The sequence below is a fragment of the Phasianus colchicus genome, chromosome Z, assembly GCF_987193195.1.
Source record: "Phasianus colchicus chromosome Z, bPhaCol1.hap1.1, whole genome shotgun sequence".
Taxonomy (NCBI): domain Eukaryota; kingdom Metazoa; phylum Chordata; class Aves; order Galliformes; family Phasianidae; genus Phasianus; species Phasianus colchicus.
Window position 1 is genome coordinate 89,267,435 of NC_143476.1, and position 23,094 is coordinate 89,290,528.

The window sequence follows — 23,094 nt, forward strand, 5'->3', positions numbered from 1 at the left end:
AGGTGACTGACCAGCCTCAGTAAAGAGCACAGGTAGCATAATGATTCCATAAGCAAACTCAAAGATTGGTCAAAGCAACCAAAATAGATCTAGTTTTAGAGCCATGAGGAAAGTCAGAAAGGATGTCGAATGTGTTGTGAGGACTGAGGAAAAACTACAGAGAGGTTTGCAAGCAAGAGGAGTCTTCTCGTGGCTGCTGACACAGATGGGTAGAAATGTTTGTTCAGTAGGGTTGTGTTTTGTTCCTGAGGAAAAGCTAGCAGCCCAGTGGGAGAGGAATTTAAACCGTGAGGTCAGGAGAAAGGAGGATTTGGGCTCTGCCAGATGGAGATGGCCGTGCAGACCACACCAGCGAGGGTCTGATGGTTAAATAAGACAGCTGAAAAGCTCAGAAGTTTATCATCAAGTGTAATACCACTGATGTTCTGACACTGAAAGGGAAGAAATGAAAAAGAGAAGAGAAAAAAAAAAAATAGCACTATTTTCCTAGTGGTATGAAAAAATAAATCATCACAGAGATTGGGAAAAAGGAGTTGGATGGTGGATAATGTAAGGTTGAAGGCAGTGTCCTACAACTGTCATGACTGAGCATTACAGATCTGCACGCCCATATGTGTCTTCTCCATTCTGCAAGCAGAAACTGAGGCAGACAGAGGTGCCTGGCCCAGGGCCGTGGCAGAAGGAGATCTACCTTCTGCAGTTCCAATTTAATGTGCCAACTCTGGCAGCTTGGTGTATCCATCAGGCTCCTACTGCTGCTCAGCTGTCGCCATCGATGGACTGCAAGGAACAACTGGGTGCCCTGAGGGTCTCCCCTCCAAAACAGGGTGTTACTGTGGGGTCACATCCCAGGAACACAGGGAGGGCTGACAGGTGGATGAAAGCTTGCTCCACGTCAGATTATTTCTGGCAGGTGGTGCAACCTCTGCTCCTAATTTCAGGCAGTGTGAAGGAACCAGCATCCTCTATCCCTCCACCTTCCCCATCCCCTTTCCTGCTGTTATGGGGGTCATGGTCCCCTGTTAATAAAATAAAGTGTAATTGGGAACTTACCCTCCATCCTGTCTAGTGTCAGGCCATTTGTGTGCTGCAGGAGGAGGGGCAGATCCGGCATTGGGGGTATTGGTAGAGGGGGGTAGAGAGAGGGAAAGCACTTCTGCTTGTTCAACTAATTTAGACCTCAGATGTTTTTTATTAAAATAAATTATATATATATATATATATATATATATATATATATGCATAAAGAGCAAGACAATCAGCACTTCTAAAGGTGTGCCTTTGGTACATAAAAATATCTCAACAGCAGATGGAACAAAATGCAACAAAAGTGTGAACTTAAGCACTTTCTATTTTTCAGGTTTGTCAAGAGAAATGTGTATCACTTTTAAACAAAACAGCACGAGAAGCAATATAGCCAATTTCTGCCTTTTGTGCTGAGATCTTTGCATCTCAGAGCTGTGTGTAATTGGTGTCTCCACAGAGGACTAAACTCATATCACTCAGTCGGAAGGCTGAACCGATTCCTTGGATGCTGTTGCTGTGTGTTTGCTTTGAGTTTGCTCTGTGTAGCTAGGATGAGGTGAAGAAGCATAGGAAAACTGCTGTTTTTTGAATTTAACTTTCTGCTTGGTATTTACTAGCACACTGCCTTTGGAGTAAAAACTTCAAACTTTTATGTGCACTAACACAACAATGTATTGAGATTATAGCTTTCCTACGTTTTCCTATTCCCCCTCAGTCTCATTTGACTTCTCTCTTATTTATTTTTTAATGAGAATGGAAAATCAAAGAAAAAAGTAACAAACACTTTTCTAATCCTTTAACTCCAGCAAAACTCCCCTTTAAACCCCCTTGACCAGTCTAAACTAAGTTGCAAGTATCTGCTTTGTGATGGCTAGGTATTGCTGTTGAAATGCTTGTGTTTCAGCTGTCTGAAAGTTCATAAAAATGCACAAGGGATAAGAGAATTTATTTATTTATTTAAAGATAAAGAATAATGGTGTGAAAGAATGAATTAGTTATGGCAAATCTTATTAGTGTCCATTGTAAGCAGAGAAGAAGAGACATATGGGAGCACTTGCAAAATTATTCCTTGTTTATTCAGCTTTGTAACCAAAGCAAATTTTTTTTGCGTAGTGTCATTTATTTGGCAACTGGAGGGGTGTGGAAGGTGTGTGTATATGTAGCAAAAGTAGGGGGTGGAGGGGAACACAGTATTGGTATTCCATTAAAACTTATGCTTGGTGCTTTGTTTGTCAGGTTTTGGCAAGGCTTTTTGCTTTGAAAGCCATTCAGAGAGGATCGGAGCAGATGGCAGGGAGATCCTGTTTGTGTTATTTTTGGACATTCCCATTGAAAGTCTTAGATTGTTGTCCTTTTTCCTTCCCTCCCCCCACTTGTGTATGCTTTTCTTTCTTCCTTCCTTTCCCTCTTCCTTGTCAACTTTTTTTTTTTTTTTTTTTTTTTTTTAAGCATTTATTATTAATAATACAGCATCCTCTAAAAGCTGTGTATGTTTCTGACAAACTAAATGGCGGACATCTTGTTACTGTCTCTGTGTATTTGGGAATAGATGAAAGGGGGACTGCCTCCTCCTAACACTGCATTAGGAGAGAAATTTGAGTAGAGAATGGGGAGAACAACTACCATTTTGGTGGGTTCATCTTGATAACCTACTTTTCCTGATAGATTGGCATCTGCATCAAGCCTAACCAACAAGTTTACATTGAGGATCTTTGATAAAAGCAAATTTAGTGACTTGCATGATGTAGGCTTGTGGCCTCCATGATCTTAAAAGCCATTTGGTGGAGAGATCTGGTAGCAGACAGACTTGAAAACTGAACTATACCCTGTTTCTTTATGGTCTTCGCATGTCACTGCTGAGATTCATTGGTCTTAGGCAGCGTTAAAGGCTTTTGTTCTCATCATTTCTGCTCAGATTCATTGAGAAGAGGGAACTTCATTGTCTTACATTCCTTGTATAAGTAGTTTTCCCAAGCAGTAATTTAGCTTAATATAAGACCGCTGGATATGTCTGCAGAGCTTTTCATGTGGAAGCCTTCACCAAAGCCCTTCACAACCTTTGTGCAGGCACTCCAGCAAAACTGAGCCTGGTCCAATCAGTTAAAATGCCTGGCTAGCCCAGATCTATCAGTGGGGATGGGCAAATATAAAGAAGATGGGAGGTCTTGGCTGGAGTCAGTATTCAAAAGTTCAGGTGATTCACCCGAATCTCATCCAATTGATTAAATCTCTTAAGCTAAGCTGGAAATCTCGAGGAAACAAGCTTTCTCATGTTCATTCTGTCAGTCGTTGTTTCCAACTAGAAGAAGATTACTTAAATCCTCAAATCTTTGCATCAGCTGATATTAGAGATGTTTTTGCACAGGAAAAGGCTCTATAAGGATTTTAAGCTTTTGCCCAGGAAGCATAGATGTGTAAGCAAATGAACTTTTCAGGCTTAACTGAACTACCCTGACCCTTGACAACATTTTGGTTCAAATTTTGAGTTCATGGTGATGATTCATGCTGGTTTTTAGGTTGCTTGAACCTATATCCCCACATCCTCAATCTTTTTTTTTTTTTTTTTTTTTTTTTAACCAATGCACTGAGGAAACCCACTTCGGAAACTTTCATTTCATTTTTAATTGTGAAATTAAAAGAGTGAAAGTTTTGAGGTCTTCCAGTTGTGTTGCAACCTGCCAGCTGCAGGAGAGGTCTGTGTAGGTACCACTACCAAGATTATAGTGAATGGTACAAGATATGTGGAATGATGTCACTTAAAATTTATTTCAGTGGCTAAAGATACAAGGGAAGGAAAAAACAAACAAACAAACAAAAACACCAAAGAAACCTCAAACTCACCTCAACTTTGCAGTTATCTTAAGCTAGACAGCAAACATTCACTTTGCAGGCTTTTGCTCTGCAGCAATGACTTCTGGGCCTGCCTCATTATAGTTTGGCAGCTCACTCCTGCTACCCACTGCCTCAACCTTCTGCTCATTGCAGACAGAGCTGCCTTGCCCTTGTGAGGTTTCCCTTTGGGAGCTTCCAGTGATAAGGGCTTTCCTGGTCTGGCACATTGAGAATGGAGCCAAGCTACAGCCTCAGCCTAGACAAAAGGCAAACTCGACCTACTATTTAAGTAGTTGTTTAAACATGATTTAACCTAAATAATGCACACTGTGACTTGGCCGAGGGAGAGGGAGAAGCGAGAGGTTTGTTTCTAATGAGCTGGGAGACAACACAATTAATTACGTATGAAAGACAGATAACAGACAGCAAACTGTCTATAGCAGGGAGAAACAAAATACCGACGTGAACAATTAAAGCACCCACGTGACAGAAGGGTCAGCGGTTTCTCATAGAGCAGACGGCTGGGTGCAGCCCCTGGAGAGCTTGAGGTGCTTGGGGTGTGGGGGCCGTCATGGAGTTTCTGGGCCGTCCGTAGATCCTCTGTCAGAGTTGAGCAGGCGCTTCTGAGGCTGACAGGCTGCGCTCTGGGCATTATTTTCATCACATGAGCTTTTGACAGAGGGATTGTTAGCTACTAATCTAGGTGACACACGAGATGGGGAGAAGAGCTGTTGAGGCGGGAAAAGCAGAGCAAAAGCTCTGGAGATGATGAGATACCTTCCTTGAGATGCTATAAGCTGTGCGGAGGAGAGCTAAGATGAAGGGAGACTCTCTTCCTTTTTCTCTCTCTCTTTTTTTTTTTTTTTAATGTGTTACTTTTCCTCATTTTCTCTTAGAGGTGGAAGCACAAATCCCAGATGCCAACAGAGATTTGTATTATCTCCTCCTCCCCTCCCCCCTAACACATGGCAATATTGGTGCCTGTAATAAGTTATCCCCCCCTTTCATCCTTCCCTCCCCACAGGCTTGTCCTGAAGTCAGCCCTCGGCTGTAAAGTTTGGAAGGTAAGGGCCGATGGATTAGCCTAGGGAAGGGCCAAAGGTTAAATGAGCGGGGCTAGCAGCATGCAAAGGGCTGCGATTGAAATATTTGCTGAATGCTGACAGGCAACAGAATAGAGGCAGACAAGTGGCAAATTCCTGTTTTCTCCTCTAATTGAGAAAATATTTTGAGTGGTGTTCAGTCAGACTGCAAAACGAGACTCTGGGAACGTCAGCCAGCTGGTCCATACGGGAGGACAATTGCTGACACACCGCTCCAGCTGAACCTGTTTCCAAAAACTTTTCAATTCTGCTTGTGGAAGTCCCTGGAGCTTGGGGCTTGCAGTTTGCTTGGTCATTTTTCCCATGTTGCTACAATGTCAAAGTACTGATTCTGTGAACTCTAAACGTTTTCTGCACAGAATTTGACCACTTGCTGATGTATTCTTTGCTGTCAGATAAAACTTCATTGTCTAGCTTCTTGCATGGCTTATACTGCTTACAACATTAGCTTTAGAGATGCCTGTGTAAAAAAAAAAAAAAAAAAAAAAAAGACATTGTGAGGATCCAGCTATCATCTGTTGGTCAGGAGGTAAATGAGTTGCTTCAGTGGACAATTTGGATGAGATCTAACCGCATGTCAATTATGACAATTTCTCAGTATTTGAGTACACCCACTCTTAGAGTGGATAAATTTCAGGACAGAGTGATAAAACATTCTTGAATGGCTTTACAAATCTGAAGTAAGATCATGAAGGGAGAAAGAGAATGGAAGCATCATTTCCCCTAGGAGGTCATTTGGAACCAAAGGAAATTTGTGATGTCTGTATCCCTCGATTGTGTTTTTCTCATAGGTGAGGCTGATGGCATCAATTTTAGCTATCGCTTACACAGGTTTGAAGTCCGAATATGTGCTCATGGAGATGCACTCACCTCTGCTTTGCTGTTAGCAGTGAGGCTGATGCATGACGCCTGCGCACATAAGAGCAAGCATCACAGTCATTGTGAAAGTACGTTGCAGTCAGCACATCACTGCAACAGGAAGCTGAGCCCAAGCAAAGAGAGAAACTTTGTTTGTCCAGTGTGTCACACACAGATCAGCTGTACCTCCTTCAGCTCAGTGCTATGGTCTCTCTTGCTTGGAGTCTTTGGGAGAAAGGAATTCCATCCAGGGAATTCCATGGCCTGATGTGACCACAGATACTCTGCTTGACTCTCATACCCTGATATTTTTCTCCAAGGGGTGATTTAATGATTGTCAACCAGTTGCCCTAACCTTCTGCCTCGCCATTTCCCCAATACTGCTGAAACTGATAAAGCCCTGAGAAGGTTCCAATTAATGTAATTTCCTTTACTTAGAAATCTGTGGTTAGTTAAGGAGATAAGCAGAAAGGAGAGGAAGATGTAAAAAGGAGTAGTTCTTTGAGCCAAGAGGCAGCGTGAGGGCAGGAAGAGTTTACATTTCATTCTATATGACTGTGTCATAAAATTCAGAGATGAGCTTATAAAACATTTTTTTGGAGAGTGCCACAGATGCCAATACAAGCTACACTGGAGGAAGAAGGCTTTTGGCAAGGCTGTATTGTATTTGTGGCCAGCAAGCTATGCTGCATTTGGACCCTCAAAGGCTCATGCTCCTTAAAGATACCCAAGAGAATTTCAGAAGCTTTTTCTTTTATTTTAATAGTCAGTATGGTCTTGGTAACAGATGTTAGCATTCATCAGTAGGTCCAAAAGTTGTCTGTGGTTAAGTAAATTGAGAGAGAGCTTGCTTTGCTTCATGGATCATCATCAAGTGGAGTATGCTGAGGTCTGCTAGGATTCCCTTCTGGTGGCTTTTTCTTGGATTTGGGGTATGGATAACCCTACTTCTGGGAAAAGAGACATTTACAGCTACACATCTGCAAAGTGTCTGGCATGCTGGATGCTTAGCACCACAAATTTGTGACTACTTTTGGGATTTCTTCAATAGGAACTTTGTGATGAGAGTAGAAGCATGTTCACCAACTTAGAGTGGGGAAACTGAGGCACTAAAACCCTCCCTCTGCATAAAACTTTCTGTCAACAAGAGCTGAGAGTGAAGCCCTGGTTCACTCAGTCACAAAACCATCCTTCTGCCTTTAAATCACGGATCTGTCTTGACCTTCCTGTACCCCTCTCCATTGCTGCCTGGGTTGCACAAGTGAGAACAAAGTGTCACTTGTTTGCCTCATCCAAAGAGCTCACTCAAGCAGGTGATTGTTTTGCCTCCTTTTTCAGCCCTCAAACAAAGTGCTGAAAGTGTTGTCCCGTGATGTAAAACATCCTGTATACTCTCCTGGGACTAAATTTTTCTTTCTAAGTGCAAGTGGCACTAAAAGGAAGAGAGGTCAAAATTGCAGGATACAGGGAATAATCCCCAGGTGCTGAGATTAAGAGAAATGTGAGCACTCCTCTGCTCTCCTTGTGGAGTAGGGAGTAAGAGAGCTTTAATGGCTCTAGTTGTAATTGCTAAAGAGCAGGGGGAAAAAACACTGAATGAGAAGATGAGAATTCAACTATGCTCAGGTAAAATAAAAAAGGAGGAGAGGAGAAGAAAGAAAGAAGAAAAAAAGAAAAGGAAAGGAGAAAAAAGAAAAGAAAGGAAAAGGAAAAAGAAAAGAAAGGAAAGAAAGGAACAGAAAGGAAAAGAAAAGAAAAAAAGGAAAAAAAAAAAGGAGAAAAGAAAGGAAAAGAAAAGAAGCCAAAAAATCTACATCATTATTTTTTTAATTGGGGATATTTAGAGGGTAGCAGATCCAATAACAGTACAAAACCACATTTTGCAGCAATGGTCATGGTTCCCAGACATGGATCCCCGCTCACCTCCAAAAGTGAGGAAGTCTTTATTTCATTTCACAACTTGTGTTGTGTTACATTTGCAAGAAGAGTCTCGGACCTCAATACCCACGTGTATCTAGCATGCAGACCATGGAACTGGAAACATGTGTTTTATGTTTAGAATTAAAATATGAAGAATGAAATTTTCTCTGTTTTTGTTCCCCTCCCTGCAAATCACAAATATGACAGCACAAGTCATCTTCTGTGAAAAAGGAGTTTCTAAGGTCTACAGTCACTTTGAATCCCAAAATGATGTCTTGTTTCATTTTGTGTGGCCTGCTCTGATTTCAAGTCAAAACTAAAGAATACAAAAGATATTGAGTCAGTTATGCTTTTGGTTTTTGTTTGAATGTGAAGCCCAAAAAATGAAAAGGGGGAGAGGAAACAGGAAATAAAAATCGAAACTAAGAAAGAAGACTTGAAGAAGCCAAAGAGAAATGGAAAGTCTGAGCTTTACCAAGGTGCCTTCATCTGTGACGATCTGAAGCTTGAACTAAACCCAATGTGAAGAATCATACTTCTTCATGCGGCAGAAAGAAAAGAGCTTCTCTCAGGAGATTAGTGAGTCTGGCCCACTCAACGCTTTTAGCTTCTAAAATTATACCTGTAATACCAGCGTCTTTTATTAGAGCTTTGTGGTGAGAAGAGCTGAACTGCTTTGGAAATTGGTTTTCAAGAGAAACTGAGTCTTGGATATGTTAGCTGAGTTTTTTAGGGGTTATATACATGCTACACTGCTGTTTCAAAAAGCTTAAATTTCACAATTTCCAGGTTAGTGGTATCTACAGAGTCTTTTTCATATAGTTCAGTGATCTCCAGTCTCTTTTACACAATTGCTTAGGACTGTGTATTGAGAAGAACCAGACTCTGACCAGAAGTTTTGAAATTCAGCCAGTCTACAAAGGAAATCCCGCCCCCCCCCCCTTCCCACCCCCTCCTTGTCATGCATGCTGTCTCATTCTCAGTGGCTTATTTCTCACTAAGAGGTTAACAGATCCTGCTGCCAGTCCCATGACACAGAGTTTCAGTGAAGAAGTGACTGAAAACAAATCCGGATAAATGTCTTGTTAGGGTGTTTGTAAACTGACTCAGCAGCCCAGACCTTGATTTTTATCTTCCCTAATGATTGTGGGTGGAAGAGATGATAGCAGTTCAAATAAATTGTCTTTCTAACATCTGGGGCCAAAAGGACTGTGCTTTACAGTAAGGGCTATCTACATTGTAGTATTACTAACTCAATTGCTTCCCCATTTCTGTAGCCTTTTGTAGCTGAAATAATGACTTACCATTCCTTCTTCATACAGGACTTATCTGGAATATTTTAGAAATTGTAGATATAGTTTATTCTTCTCCCATGACTTTACTTTTTACAACTGAGTCAAATATGGTGTTCTCTTATAGGTGAACGCATGTTGAAAATATGGTGAAGTAACATGGGTAGGAATTTGAAGCAAAGGAAAAATCTGTTAAAGTTCTGTTGGAAAGATCACCCTCGAATTTTGCTTGGGGGAAAAAAAAAAAAGCATCCCTGTCTACATCAAAAGTGTCATTATATGTGAAAAAGAAAAAGTGCAAAAAATGCAGTGTTTTTCAGGCTTTGGAAGTGTACATGGAAATCTGTGGTTTCACAGGATTCATATGAAAATAAAATGGTTTGGGGGCTGTATTTGCCTCAGAGTGGCCAATGATTTTCTATCACTGACGCCATTATGGTATCTTTACATTCAGCTCTTGCAGACACATGAAACAAAGAGAAAACCCTACAGATTTTGTTTACTGCTGGAGTGGAGGCAAAGATCCTGGCTGGCCATCTCAGCTATTGTATTTGTGTTCTACTGTGACTCGACACCTTGTAGTTTCTTGTTTTCATCTGAATTTCCTAACTGGATACTAAAACAATTTATAAGAGTATTTGGGAAAGACAAAGGACCTTCAATTCCCTTGAGTGTGTAAAATGAACTCTGCTGGCTCTGATAAGTGTGGTTGCCAAGAACTTGATGGGTTGGTAGCAGTGAGATGGGGAACTATCAGGGTGGAGGGTCTCAAATCTTAAAGCTGCTCTCACATCTTTCCTGCTTCAGACTGGCGATGTGATTGGGTTTCCTTGGCCACAGCATCAATAGTTCTCATCAATAGTTCTCCCAGCATGTCTAGGCCTGATACAGCACTGAGACAGCTCTTCTTCAAAGATCAGAATCCTTTGTTTTTGCGTGGCCTTGGTGGGCCCTCTAAGTTTCACTGTTAGTAACTGTGTAATAGTTCCTGGTGGAGTTTGAATGACCCAGCTCTTGATGGATTGAGGATGTCTGGATTTGTCCAATGTTTGGATAGCAGAGCTTTTCAAGGTCTAATGGTTCGTTGGAGTAAACCAGTGAGTCTCATTTGGACACCTGAAGTCTACAGGATGGTTCTGAAATTGCTGATCTGATATACTTATTTTAGTCTAATTGGAGAGATAAGTCTTATAATAAAAAGATTTTCGCTCTTAAACATGGGCAAAGGGTTAGTATCACAGAGACTTAAAGGGACTTACCAAATACAAAATTCTTGCAGGTGGAAAAAAAGTGTAGAGCCTCAAAATTAGGTGGAGGATAATGGATCTACAGTAAGGAACAAGAGAACAACTCCAGAGAGGTGCTTTGTGGTAAGGTAATAAACCACACAAGCAGAGTGTGGATCAGCAGGGGATGTCAGCCAAAACTTGAGGTGGAATTCAATGCAACACCAGTAATATAGTAATGAGTGGATTGTGTCTTAACAATGCAATATGCAGATACAAAATATTTTGGAGCCTCTGTGTGCAGACTAAGAATGTGAAAAGATATTCTTCTGCTGTATCTTGGTGGTCAGAAGCTGCTAGAGCAGATATGAAAGTTGTTACCTGTTAGTGGGAACCTTCTAGCACCTCCCAGGGCTTTCGTTGCCAGTTGCAGAATCGGGAGCATCCTTATTCTCTTCACAGGATGAATCTGTTGGTTTTCTGAGAAGCTGGCAGCCCATAATGGGCCCAGTGTTCACATGTCAGCTTGGATGCCATTAGCTCAGTGCCAATTACTCTCATGTCTCAAAACAAGAACCAAACAACATGCAAAAAACCCTCCCTTCTTCTCTTCAGCTCTTCCCACTTTTGCATATGGCTCTCAGCAGCATTTTATTGCAGATTTTATTTCAGTTCATTGTTATTCCTATCTTGGGAATTCTGATTTAACATTGTATAGGACAGATTGTGTTAGACACCATTCTCCTTTCCTTTCTTTCTATCCTATTTCTGCAGAATAATGAGAGACAGTCATGTATCCTTATGTTTCAAAGAAAATCAACGCAGAGGAGTTAGACTGATTTCTGTCTCTGTGTGCTTTCCTGCTCACGGGACCACCTTCCCCTGTAGTAACACCTAGTATAAAGATGAGGAACTTGACTCAGTAGTGTCAACTCTTGGGAACACAAATGTTCAGCTGTAGGAAACACTTCCGTTGCAGCCACACCGTGGAAAAATTAGGTGGTGGATAATGGATGGTCTACAGTAAGGTACAAGGGAATTACTCCATGGAGGTGTGTCGTGGTGAGGTCATAAACCACAAGAGCAAGGTGTGGATCAGCTGGTGGTGTCAGCCAAAACCTGTGGTGGAATTCAACTCCTGAGTGGGAGCAGACTTTCTCTCTGACAGTCACTGCTATTGCTGCTTCTAGCAGATTGGTTCCCAAAGCTGGAGGCCTTGCTGCAAAGCAGCCACAGCAGTACTGAAGGCAGAAATGCTGCTGTGTTTCAGCTTTAGGCAGTTTTCTCCTTTCTGTTTCTGCTATCACAAAGTATTTTTCATTCACAAAACAGCTCCTCATTTCCAAAACCACAATGGTTGCAGAGTAATGATCACACTTGGAAAAAACTCACCCTGCTCTGCTGCAGAGTCAATGTGAAAACATATGTGTGAATCAGAAGACATCACCAGCAAGAGGGATTACCCCTTCTCTTCTGTGTTTTAGGAGGACTCAGGTGTAGACATACCATTAATGGAAGAGCTCCTTCCCTGATGGTTTCTGCATGAACACCTTCCCCTCTGGGAAGCACCTGGGTTTCTCTATGCCCACGTGCAAGACCTGCTGCATCACAAAGGGGAGGTCTGTTCTTTCTCCCTGTTTGTCTCTCCCTGCAGGGGCTTCCCTGCCATGATCTCATGGAGCTCTAGTGGTAATTATTGTCATCTCATGGCTCAGCGGTGTCTGCCTTGAGATGAACCCGGCGTATGGCTTTTGATACCTATCTCAGTGAGAGGCATGTGTTTTCGCACACACACTTCTCCGCTACCCGCAATCTGCACTCTGCAGACAAACACAAGCTGAATTCTGCTTCTGTTTCTGGTAGGTAAATACATATGCAACTGGGTAAAAGGACTGGAATGCAATTAAATTCCTTATCACCACGTGCACCAGCCTTTTCAAGTGTAAGCAATGTGTCACTGCAAATTAAGAAAAATAAGCAGTAAAAGGTGTTGCAAATGCAGTTTTCTTGCCCCTTTTTAATTTTGCCGAGTAAATAGCTTTGTAGTTTTCATTTAAATTATTTTCCAAGGTTTTTATTTCTTTTTTTTTTTTTTTTTTTGCTGTTGTTCTTTTTAGTTCTGAGGTTTTCGTTTTAGCTTGAAGAACAAAAAACTTCTAATATTTCTACAGCTGTGCTCACAGACTTTCTTCCTAACCTGGCACAAATTGTTAGCGATGGCTCTGAAGTTTCTTGAGCTTTTTCATTTATTTTCCTTCCTTCTGAAATAATGAGCTATGTTTATGCTCAGAAATTCTTAGGGCTTAAAACCTGCTTGTGTTTAGGAGAGCAACATGGAAATAATCAGACGTTTCAGATTCATTCTGCTTTTTCCTTTTTGATTCCCCCCACCCCACCCCCCCCGCTTTTTTAGGGTTAAGAGCTTTAGAAACTAGTATGCATTAAAACCAGAGCAGATCTGCCCCTTCCTGTATACACAGTCACGTCTTTGCTCATCTTCTTGAGGAGCTGTACAGAAAAAATGGAGAGTTAAGGAAAACCTGAGATGGGCAACACAGCTTTTGCACTCTCTGCAGTCTGTACATTTTCTATATCACTGTCCTGGAGAGATCTCTGTTTGCTTCTTCTGGCTGGAGGTTTCTCAGTGGGAAGCTCCTTGCTGGAACACCATGCCTTCTTGTCAGGGGAGCAGCACATGGTCTAATCCCTCTGAACAGGTTAAATAAACAGGAGTGTGTTTGGGTTAATTGTCGCTGGTTTTGCTGCTCTCTATTACTGATCTATCTGGGAGTCTGGCCAAGGAGCAGATGCGAGAGACAGCATCATCACATCCCTCCTCATCCTCATTGTGTCTGGCTTCATCCCTCTTCTTCTTCTTCCTAGCCCCCCTCCCCAACTACTTTTTTCCCCCTTTGGCTGAGCAAATAGGCCAGATGGCAGTGAGGGGAACAGACAACAAGTGATTCGTGGCATATGGGCAGCCTGTTTAATTTCAGCTCCTGTTGGGAAGTTGCTAGCAGGGAGATAAGTTACAAAAGCCAGACAGGAGGAAAAGTGCACCTTGGAGAGGAGGAACAGGAGGAAGGTGAACCTTTTTGAGATGAAGCAGCTCAGCTGAGGGAGGTGGTGTGCAGAGGACTGAAGCCCTGACCACACTTCTGGCACAAAGCAATAAACAGTTACCAAGTTAGTTTGTGTAGGAAGCCTTGTCAGCTGCACATGAACAGGAAAGATGGAGATTCTGTCCTCAAACGAGGAGGAGGATGCATCTCTAGTTTCCATCTCACTGCCTACCCACAGGCAAACTCACTGCTGTTAGGAAGTGTGACAGGAGGGTGTACTTCCAGCTGCAGGAGAGGAGTCATGTTGCCCATTGTGGTTTTTATTTGTGCATATGTTTGTGTATGCATGCACGAATGTGCATGCCTCCACTTTTGTTTATGTGTTTTGCTCATACACTGCCATGTAAGAATGCGAGATCATGTACTGCATACTTCTCTGAAGGAAAAAGCATTACTTTTTAAGGTTTGTTTCTTTTTTAACAACACTAAATAAAAAATTGATGCATACAAAAGTAAAAATAAAAAAGGCAGATTATTGATTTAGTTACAGCTGTTCCCCTCCTCTTCTTGTGTTCATTTCATTCTGTTTTCCCTTTTGGTTCCAAAATGTTGGCCACAAACGTCTTGCTATCTCTTTTTGCAGTTCATGCATTTTGGCTTTTGCTGAGGGAGACCACAGTAGGTCTTGCTTTGAATGTGTCTCAGTGGCTTAGGGACAAAATTAGATTTAATTGCACTAAACTGTATTTATGTGAGGTTTACTGGATTCATTTTGGTGAATGGGGACTATGGGAGTTTGGGTGAGGGTAGGTCTATTTCTCATAGTTTTTACAAATATGCTTATTTTCCACCAAAACTGCATTGGAGCATGGTTGCCAAAACTACACTTCCACTACAACTGCAGAAGAAACTTAAAAAAATTTATTCCTTTTGATGCTCAGTGGGATTTGGGGTTTCTTGGTACCTGCTCCCATCATCTGCAGCAGAAGAGTGGAACCCCAGCTCTGTGTAGATGAGATTCAGCTGGGAGCTGCAAGCTTGCACTTGGCGGGATGAGGGAACCTCTACACACCAATTACCTCTGGAAATATCAAACCCTGTTGGCAGAATACAGACTGTCCCAGATCACCATTGCACTCTTCTCCTGTACAAAGAACTCTTTATATGATGTGAGTTCTGCAGAGAAGTTTTAATTCACTGGAGAGTCTGTAGAGAAATTATTATGCATGGCTGACTTGGTGGAGAAGAATTTTGACTTCCAGCTTGGGCATTCCTCCAGTGATTAGTTGTAACATGAAATAGAAACACAAACCTGTGATTTATTGGTGAAATATTTAAGATAGATTGTTAAATTATTCAAATAGCAGAGTTTAAAGTGAGCATGCAAGGAAAAAAAAAAAAAAAAAAAAAAAGTCATCCAGATATAAGAGCTTGGCTTTCTTGACATTTAAAAAACTTGTGTTTGGATTCACTATATATTTGAAAGAAAATCTTCTATTTTAACATGAAGAAACCACACTACAGAATGAAAGATTTCAGCCTTATTATCCCACAGTAAAACTTAACCTTGAATTTTTCTCCACCTGCTCTCTGCAGACTCTGTTTCATTGGTATTGCTATAAATTGTTGTAGCCCTCTTTGGTTTCCTACCACTCAGCTACCACATCTTTGGGCACATGCCCAACCTGGCTGCAGTTTTCCTCTTTCTATGAATGTTACTGGAGAGGCTTTTTTTGCCTTACAGTTGATAAACCAGGTGGTGACTACTCCAGTCTTCCTGCCTGGGGTTTGAATATCACTTCATTTTGTCCTAGATTTTATTCTTTGTTTTTTTTAATGGAGTCTTCATAATACATTTCCAACTACTCAGAATGAAAGGTGTTGAAATTGCTAATTCCTACAGAATGTATATTGTTGTTTTTGGTTTCTGTGCACCTAAATTTCTCCAATTTGATGGATATTACTAGCTTCCACAGCCATCTCTATTCTGAATATAATATCAGTGTGACACTTTAAAAGCAAAGTTGATTGGACTTTGACACATCTCCAGTGAAAACACGTGGGAAATACATATCAAAATCCTTAGACAGCTTTGAAAAATTCAGCTCTTTCTCTTCATTTACTCCCATTTCAGCATAAAAAAAAAAAGTGTTTTTCAAGTCTGACCTCCTAATGCAAACTCTCCGTATTGGGTTCTGCAGCTGAGAAGGAGAAAACTTGCAAGGTCTGACTCTTTCAAAGATGTGGCAGCTGAAAAGGAGATAATTAGGACAAGCAAATCCAAACAGCACTTTTGCAAATTGTATTTATCCTTTTCTTTTTTTTCTATGTGTCTATATTCTACTTTTCCACCTGCCTTCAAAGGCAAGCTGATAAAAAGGATTTGCTTGGCCTTTTTGTTGCTGGTGTCACATGCATGGGGGGAGGGTGCTGTTTGTATGCTGTGCTGCAAGACAGATGCTGCAGGTGAAATTACCCCAGAGGGGGCAATCCCATCCGGAGGGGGAAGCTCGTGGGAGTGAAGCCCTTCTTTCTTAAAATTTCTGTTTTTTGGGGCTTGGCTCTGATGTGGACCAGGTTCTTTATGGCTTTGGATGCAGGCAAGGGTTTATGGAGCAATCAACTCTTTCGGTAGCAGCAACCATCACGTAATGCTTTGGTCTTTTGTAGTAGATTGTGTGTGTGAGAGCTGAAAGCTCTGAAAGGAGGGAAAGGGGTTTGCTTAAATGTGAAATGCAGGGCTTTCTTCTTGGAAAGAGCCTGCTTGTGTTTCTTTATGCTTTTCAGCTCAAGGCTGAGAGCGAGCATGCGTATGTGCGAGGGCGTGCTCACATCTGTGCCCATACAGTTGCTCAAGTGGGAAAAAAACACAGTTGTGGTTCACACAGGAGGAATTTCTGATGAAGACAACAGTGCTAAGCAGAAAGGCACATCCTGATCTGTGGAAAGTGAGGGGCACACTCAGGCACGCATACTCTCTGGGCTCTGCATAATGCGAGCAAAGTGCTGCCCTTTAATGAACGTAACCTATGGCGGCTGGGATGCAGCCGGCCAGACCCCACCATTAATAAACTGGGAACATTCTTCTCCTTTTTAGTCCCTTTCAATGCCAGCCCTGTGGTTTGATCTCCCTTGAATGCTGCTCCCCCTCATTTGGGGCTCCAATTCTGAGAAGATTTGGTGCATTGTTTGAGGTCGCAGGATGTCGGATTGATTTCGAAGCTTTTGTATTGACTCCGGGCTCCTGAATGAAGCTGTCATGTGTGTCTGTGGTTGGCTAGCAGGCTGTCCGGCTGCAAGCTGTGCCTTCCTTTGTTGTTTAGGCCTCATTGAGCTGAGGGAAGAGGCTCATTTCAGGGTGATTTACCACCACCCAAACACCAGCTGTCTGTTGTACTCCTGCTTGCCTCCACCTTGGATTCAGTTTCCCCCTTCTCCTCTCCCACTCTACAGTGTCCCTCTGTAGGCACTTGGGCATGATTTTCTCAAGACTTGTGTGTCACCCCTGCAGAACAGCATAAAAACCATAAATACTGATTATACTGTTCATTTCAATGTTTTTTTAAGCTCCCCAGCCCCCCCTTTATTTTTTATTCCCAGGGTTCACCATTGTGGTGCTATACAATTTCTTTTCTTGGTCAAAGAATGAACTGTGTCTATAGGAAAGAAATACATAATAAAACCACCACGTTCTCCCATGTTTTTTACTTAGTGGTCTAAAATAGTGCAAAATTGAAGTGGTTTCAAATAAAAGTAGCTGTGAGTCTCAGCAGCATGGCAACAGGTTGGATTGTTCACCTTTCTTCTGCAGGATATCAGGCAAGGTGATTGCAGAGGTGCTTCCCTGTGCTGGAAATGTTGGGATATTTGAAAAGATGGAGAAGGAATCAGAGAAGGACAGCATTGCTTACCTCCATGCTCATTCCTTAGCAGGATATTTCAAAGCTGGAAAGATGGGGAGAGCATGAGACATTTGAAAGCCAAGGTCAGATCTGGGACCTTCCAAGGTGAAATGGAATCTGTCCCCAGGGCTACATCCAACTTGAGTTTGCATCAGGGAAGCAAGAAGCAAAATAGTTTGTGCGCCCGACCCTGCCTGATGAAGGTGCAGAGTACCTGGACTTTCAAAGGAGGTGCTCAGCAGCTGCTGGCACTGTCCCACTTTTGGCAGTGTTCACAACTTTGTTGCTCAAAGGTCTTTGGAAGTGTGAGGGAAAGACTGTGCCAGTGCCTTGGGGGTGAGGGCATTGCCAGTATTTTCAGTGGCTGCTGCTCAAACATGAGGAATGCTGATGAGAGTTGAATAGATTAATGCCTAGAAAAACGTGGTGGTGGCAGCATGGTGAGTGGCACAGAGTTGCTGATCCAGGCCACCCCTTGTACTGCTGTCTCTGGCCACAGATTTGGAAGAGCAGAAGGAAGACCTTAATACAGCTTGAGTTAGCCTGGGGTGCATAAAAACCTGCTTTGGGTGAGTTCCACCGCTCAGAAGGGTCAACTTTGGATGTTTGTGTAATAGGGTGAGGAGCCCATGAGCCCCTGAATGAAATAGCGCTCATCATCTGCAAACAACAGAATGGCTGCATGAAGCTCAGTGACCAAATTTTGCTTCTCATTCATTCCCCCCTCCCTACCCCCCCGGCTTCAATGAGACTCTAGAATCCTCCCATGAATCCCAGCCAGCTCTCCCCTAGCACAGAGCCTGGCGGCTCAGCAGAGGCCTGCCAATGCCATGTGCGTCATGTCTGACTCTTCTAAATGGGGCTGGCAGCTCTGAGCATGGCAGTGATGCTGGTGTTTGCCACAGCCTCCGGGGCAGCCCCGGCTGCAGGGATTTGTGCACTCTCCGGATCTGCTGGCGTGAAGGGAGTTGTGACTGGCCCTCATTTGACTTCTGGGTGACATGGTTCAGTGTTTCTTGACCACAGGTTTCTAAAACTAGTGACCACTCACCCATGAAGCTGAGATAATTAAGCTGGTTATAATTATTATTATTTCTCTCTCTCTCTCTTTTTTTTTTTTTTTTTTTCCCCTGCAAATTTTGGCCAACTGCCGGAGCTCACAGTGTGTTGAAGTTGGTGAACCCAGTGGGACTCACCAAGTGACAGGGATACAACAAGTAGAATATTGAGACACTTTTGCTTTCCTCTTCTGTGCTCACTAAGGAACCTTCTTGCTCCTCGCCTTGGGAAGGGGAAGTCTGATGTGTGGGAGCCAGCAGAAGCCAAAGCAAGCTCCTCTACTGGAAATGATTGTGCCTACCTGCTTCTAAGCCACAGCATCACATCAAGGGCAAGAAGCATAGGAACACTTAATAGTAATACATCTGTGAGTTTCCAAGATCACAGTGCTCCTCCCCGAATCTGTTATTAAAAGGCTATGAAACATGGAATGAGGTTTCGTAAATTAAGAGCGAATGTCTGTAGCACCGTCAAGACAAAGCTCTTTTCCTTCCCCTGCAAACATCAAGAGTGCAGGGCTGTCCTGCTGGATGGAGAAGAGAGGGATAGATTAGGAGGCAACAACCACGGTAGGATAGACCCGGTGAGGTGTTTTAATTTCTTAACAAACTCCTAGGGCACTACAAACTGTAAACTAACACAGAAATAAACAAACAAAAACTCGCTGACCCTTAGCACCCTGGAGGGCTCTGTTTCAGATCACTGAATAAAAGCTGAAGTTGCATATGCATGTTTAATATAACACAAGGCACGTGCTGCGGCAAGCATGCTTTCTTCTAATCTGGTTCCAGACAGAAGCATCCAAACAGAAGCCCCTTTCCCTATCCCCACTGAACTGCCTGGTGTATGTGAGGAAACCCCTGAATGACAAGGCCTCCATCTGCTCTTAAACGGAGTTGCGACTGGCTGCAAATGTTGTCCATATGCTTTTTTTTTTTTTTTTTCCTCCTTTGCCTTTCAACTTGGCTGCCTAATGTTAGACACCTATCCCCAAATTAAATATCAGTTCATAAAAAAGCTTTCCTAAAAAGCTAAAGGCATTAGCTAATTGAGTGATGCCCATTAAGAAAGGTACATCAGCAGTTGGAAATGGAAGGAGATAAGATTATTCAAGTAGTGCATTATTTTTGTTTACTTTCTAAAAGGAATGGAATAACCTTTGCATTCTTGCATTATCAAGGAAAAAAATGCAATCAAGTTTTGGGTTAATATCTTCTTTCTGTTCTTGATTGTCCATGTGATTATGATTCGCCATCACTTCTATGATACTTCCAGCCTTACAGAAGAACATTGATGTAGCTTGCTATGAGGTTGTTTGTCTAGGACTGCATCCTATAAGCCAGAGAAGGATGTAAAACATCAACTTTTTCCTTGATTTTTGGTGTTCAAAGTGCTGGAGCTTCTTATCGTGTGGTAATGGCTTTCTGTGTGCACTGAAATAAAGTGGCCAACCACAAATGATGTATGGATCCAGTTGCCTAAACACAGGTGTGTTACTGCTATAGGCACCCTGAGATGTCTTGCCCATCTGTTAGGAAATATGGGCTCTCCCCTAGGCCCTCTTGTATCTCTAACTTGCCTTATGTACTTTTGGTATCTAGAAGGTCACCTTTGCTTAGGAATATGATCATCTCCCTGTTCTTTGTGCTCTCATTTCCAACATAATAACTTAATGCAATTACTTTACTTTTTAGTTTAATCATCTCTTTCTGGGGAATACTTTTTTGAACTTAAGATATTACAGATTGAGTTACTGAAGTTGTAGGTACGACCTTTACAGTGCCCCCTGTTTCAGTGTCTCTTTTGCAGAGAAAAGGTGGAAGAAAAATTTTTGCACATTATTGGGTCTTCCTGAGACTGGTGAAATGCTGGGGTCACCAAGAGAGACACCTGGCAACTTGCAAGCTCTCCCAAGGTGACCTGAAGTTTATTGGCCTGTTTGTAATTCCTGCCACCAAGGGTCAGCTCTCTGCTGTGCCCTGACAGTGAGCAATGGCTGCAATTCCTTTTAATCATTCCCTTTCTCTTCCTCATCATTTAGTTTAGAGCACTTCCACTTGGCTAAACTCATCAACTGCCTTAATGTTGCAGTATTCTTTTCAAACAAATACATCCAGATGAAATCTTATGATTATCCATGGCTACATATGAGTAGATTTTTCCCACTCTTGCTTAGCTGATGCTGAGAGTATTTGTTTTCCAGATGCAGACAGTGAAAGTTTTTGGAAAAAAAAGAAAAAAAAAAAAAAAGGGCCAAGTGTGAATCTATGGGAAAGTATATAAATATTATGTGTTCTTGGGATCTCAATTGTGTTTTTGTTTGAACTTAATCAGCATTGTGACCAAACCTAGAATACCCGCCCCTTTCTGCTATGGGGATTTGCAAAGATTTGGAGATTATCATGTTCTGATAAAAGCAAAAAAAAAAAAAAACAACTTTGGTAAAGAACAAAAGTGATTCAAATGATCCCTAGAAAAAAACTAGGTTAACTAGTTGCTCAGTCAATCTGATGGGTTCTCAATCAAAAGGAGTTGGCTGAACTCAGCTTAAAACTGCTGTGTAGGCAAATGAAAAGTGAGGAAGTTGTTCCTCTGGAAATCTCCATTGGACCCAGCATACTTTTGCTGCTGCAGAGTTTATTCTAGAGGACTGCGATGTTGGGTGAGGTTGGTCTGTTGAAGTCCTGGCAAGGATTTGGTATTAGTTATATGGACCAGTTGTCTGAATGTGGGTAAGTTCTGCCTTTAGGCCTGTATTTTGCAGAATCTAGTTATGCTAAATTCAAATTAGTACTAATTTGTTAATGGTGAATGTGAGTGCTGACAAAGGAGCTTTACCTCAAGTCACTCCTGGCAATTGTACTTCATGAGAGTGATGGATTTGTTCCTACTCATGTCCGTGTATGAAAATCCCTGGATTGAAGTAGCACTGGGTTGAAATAACCTGTTCTTTTTCACTTTGGTTTGTTCATATTCCCGCTGTTATTTTTCCATACACTGTGTTTTCCTTGTACCCCTGTGTGACTCCACTAATGAGGTAATGATGGTCCCTGGAGAAGTCTCCTTAGTAGCTTGGGAGCTACTTCTTCATGGAAGAGCATCTCAAAGCAATGAAAGATGAGTCCACAGGTTTCGCTAATGCTCTCTCTTTCCCTGTCTCTTGATTTAAATACAAACAACTCAATCTTTGATTTCAGGTTGTAATGGTATTTTTTTTTTTTTGCCTTTTCTCTTGTAGGGAAAAGTCATTGGAGATGCAAAACTGCTCATGAGCTGTGGTTGCAGAAAAGGGAAAAATGCTCAAATGAAAGACTCAGATCAGGTCAGTCGATATGTACTTTTACTGGAGAAGAAATAAGAGAATGTGTTAATGTTTGATTTATTTAAACTGTGCAGCTACATAACAGGCTTTCTGGACACAAATAGAATCTTTATCATGGCCAACAGTGATACCGCATTAATGTTTTTGCATTTGTTATTTGTAGAAAACACTTCAAGCAAGATTAGGGATTTATTGTACTCAGAGTTGGGAATGCCCCAGCCTGACTTACTCCCATCTGGCTTATTTACTCATGAATTCTTGTTCTTCTTAATAATCCACTCCAGGCAATGCTTTTCTTAAACACTATTACACTTCCTTGCTGACTAAATGCACACAACCTTTACTCTCTTAACTGTAGCTGCCTGGATATGCAGTCATTAAAAAGAAATGTGCCATTTTCCTCATGATTTTGTTCTGAAGTGACACCAGTAGAACATTCCTTATTGGGGTTAGACATGATAGACTTGTAAATACTTGTTCACAAACTGAAAATTGGTGGCCAGGTTTCAATATCCGTTACTTAGATTGAATGGCCCCTTATTCTAAAATTGGCCAAATTGATGTCAGTGGGACTACTTGTAGGATCCAGCAAATGCAGAGAAGGGGGACTGTGCTCTGAATAGATAGTTTATTCCTACCATTTTGCACTTATTCTGACCAGCTGCGTTTGTCCCTGCAAAAATTTTTGGTTGATGTTGCCTTCTGTCCTTCCAGCTAGAGATATCTGAATCCAGTGATTGCTTGTTCCAAAGATGAAGTGGAATCTGGCTTGAGTAGATGTGTTTTAATAGATAGTGGGTTATCCAATATTCACTGCGGTAGAGAGAAGCCATTGATCCGAAATGTCAAAAAACTGGCTGATTGCTGTCTATTGCAGCTTGTGAGCACCTGTGTTCAGGTACACATCTGAAGCAAATTCAGTGCACAGAAAAAGTCTGGAAGCTCCAGATTAATTGTCTTTGGCAGAGGGGTTGAGTTCTCAAGAGGAAAATAATTCTGTTTTCAACATGCATGTTCATCAACCTAATTAATAACAATATTTTGGAGGTTTCCAGAAAAGATCTGAGAACAGATCTGTCTGTGCTATGGTGGGACGTGTTGGGAGGTACAGTGTTGTTCTCACAAGTGCTTTGTAGGATTGAGTCTTTTTTTTTTTTCTTTTTTTTTTGTTTTTTTAATAATATTGTTAAATAACAAAATCATAGTCCTGCACTATACTATCAGTTTGTGATTGAGACAAGAATTTATATGGCTTCTCTTTAAAGAATAACTTTCCATTCTCACAAATACAAGCTTAATTTTCTCATGTTGAAGTTCTATCACATCAAGAGAAAAATATAAATGAAACACTTTAGTGAATTTTACTCTTGTATTTTGATGTACAAAAGCACCTCTTGATTTACCACAAGGATGGAGCAGGGTCAGACCTCTTGCAGTGGAAATTAAAAATGGAGAGGGAACATCCTGAATGCAGAGGAGCAATTCACAAAAC

At 41.7% G+C, this 23,094-nt stretch overlaps 1 protein-coding gene across 8 annotated transcripts in view; it reads left to right on the top strand.

Annotated features, from left to right (window-relative positions):
* The window catches only part of SETBP1 (SET binding protein 1), a 269,520-nt gene that overhangs the window by 29,717 nt on the left and 216,709 nt on the right, over positions 1-23,094 (top strand). For 7 of the 8 annotated variants that reach the window (XM_031597062.2, XM_090131235.1, XM_090131242.1 and 4 more), the window contains exon 3: positions 21,519-21,602. In XM_031597062.2, the coding sequence (XP_031452922.2) occupies positions 21,519-21,602 (84 nt within the window). Of the gene's footprint in view, positions 1-11,914; positions 12,117-21,518; positions 21,603-23,094 lie in introns of those variants that run through there. The other variant, XM_090131236.1, reaches the window with a different exon arrangement.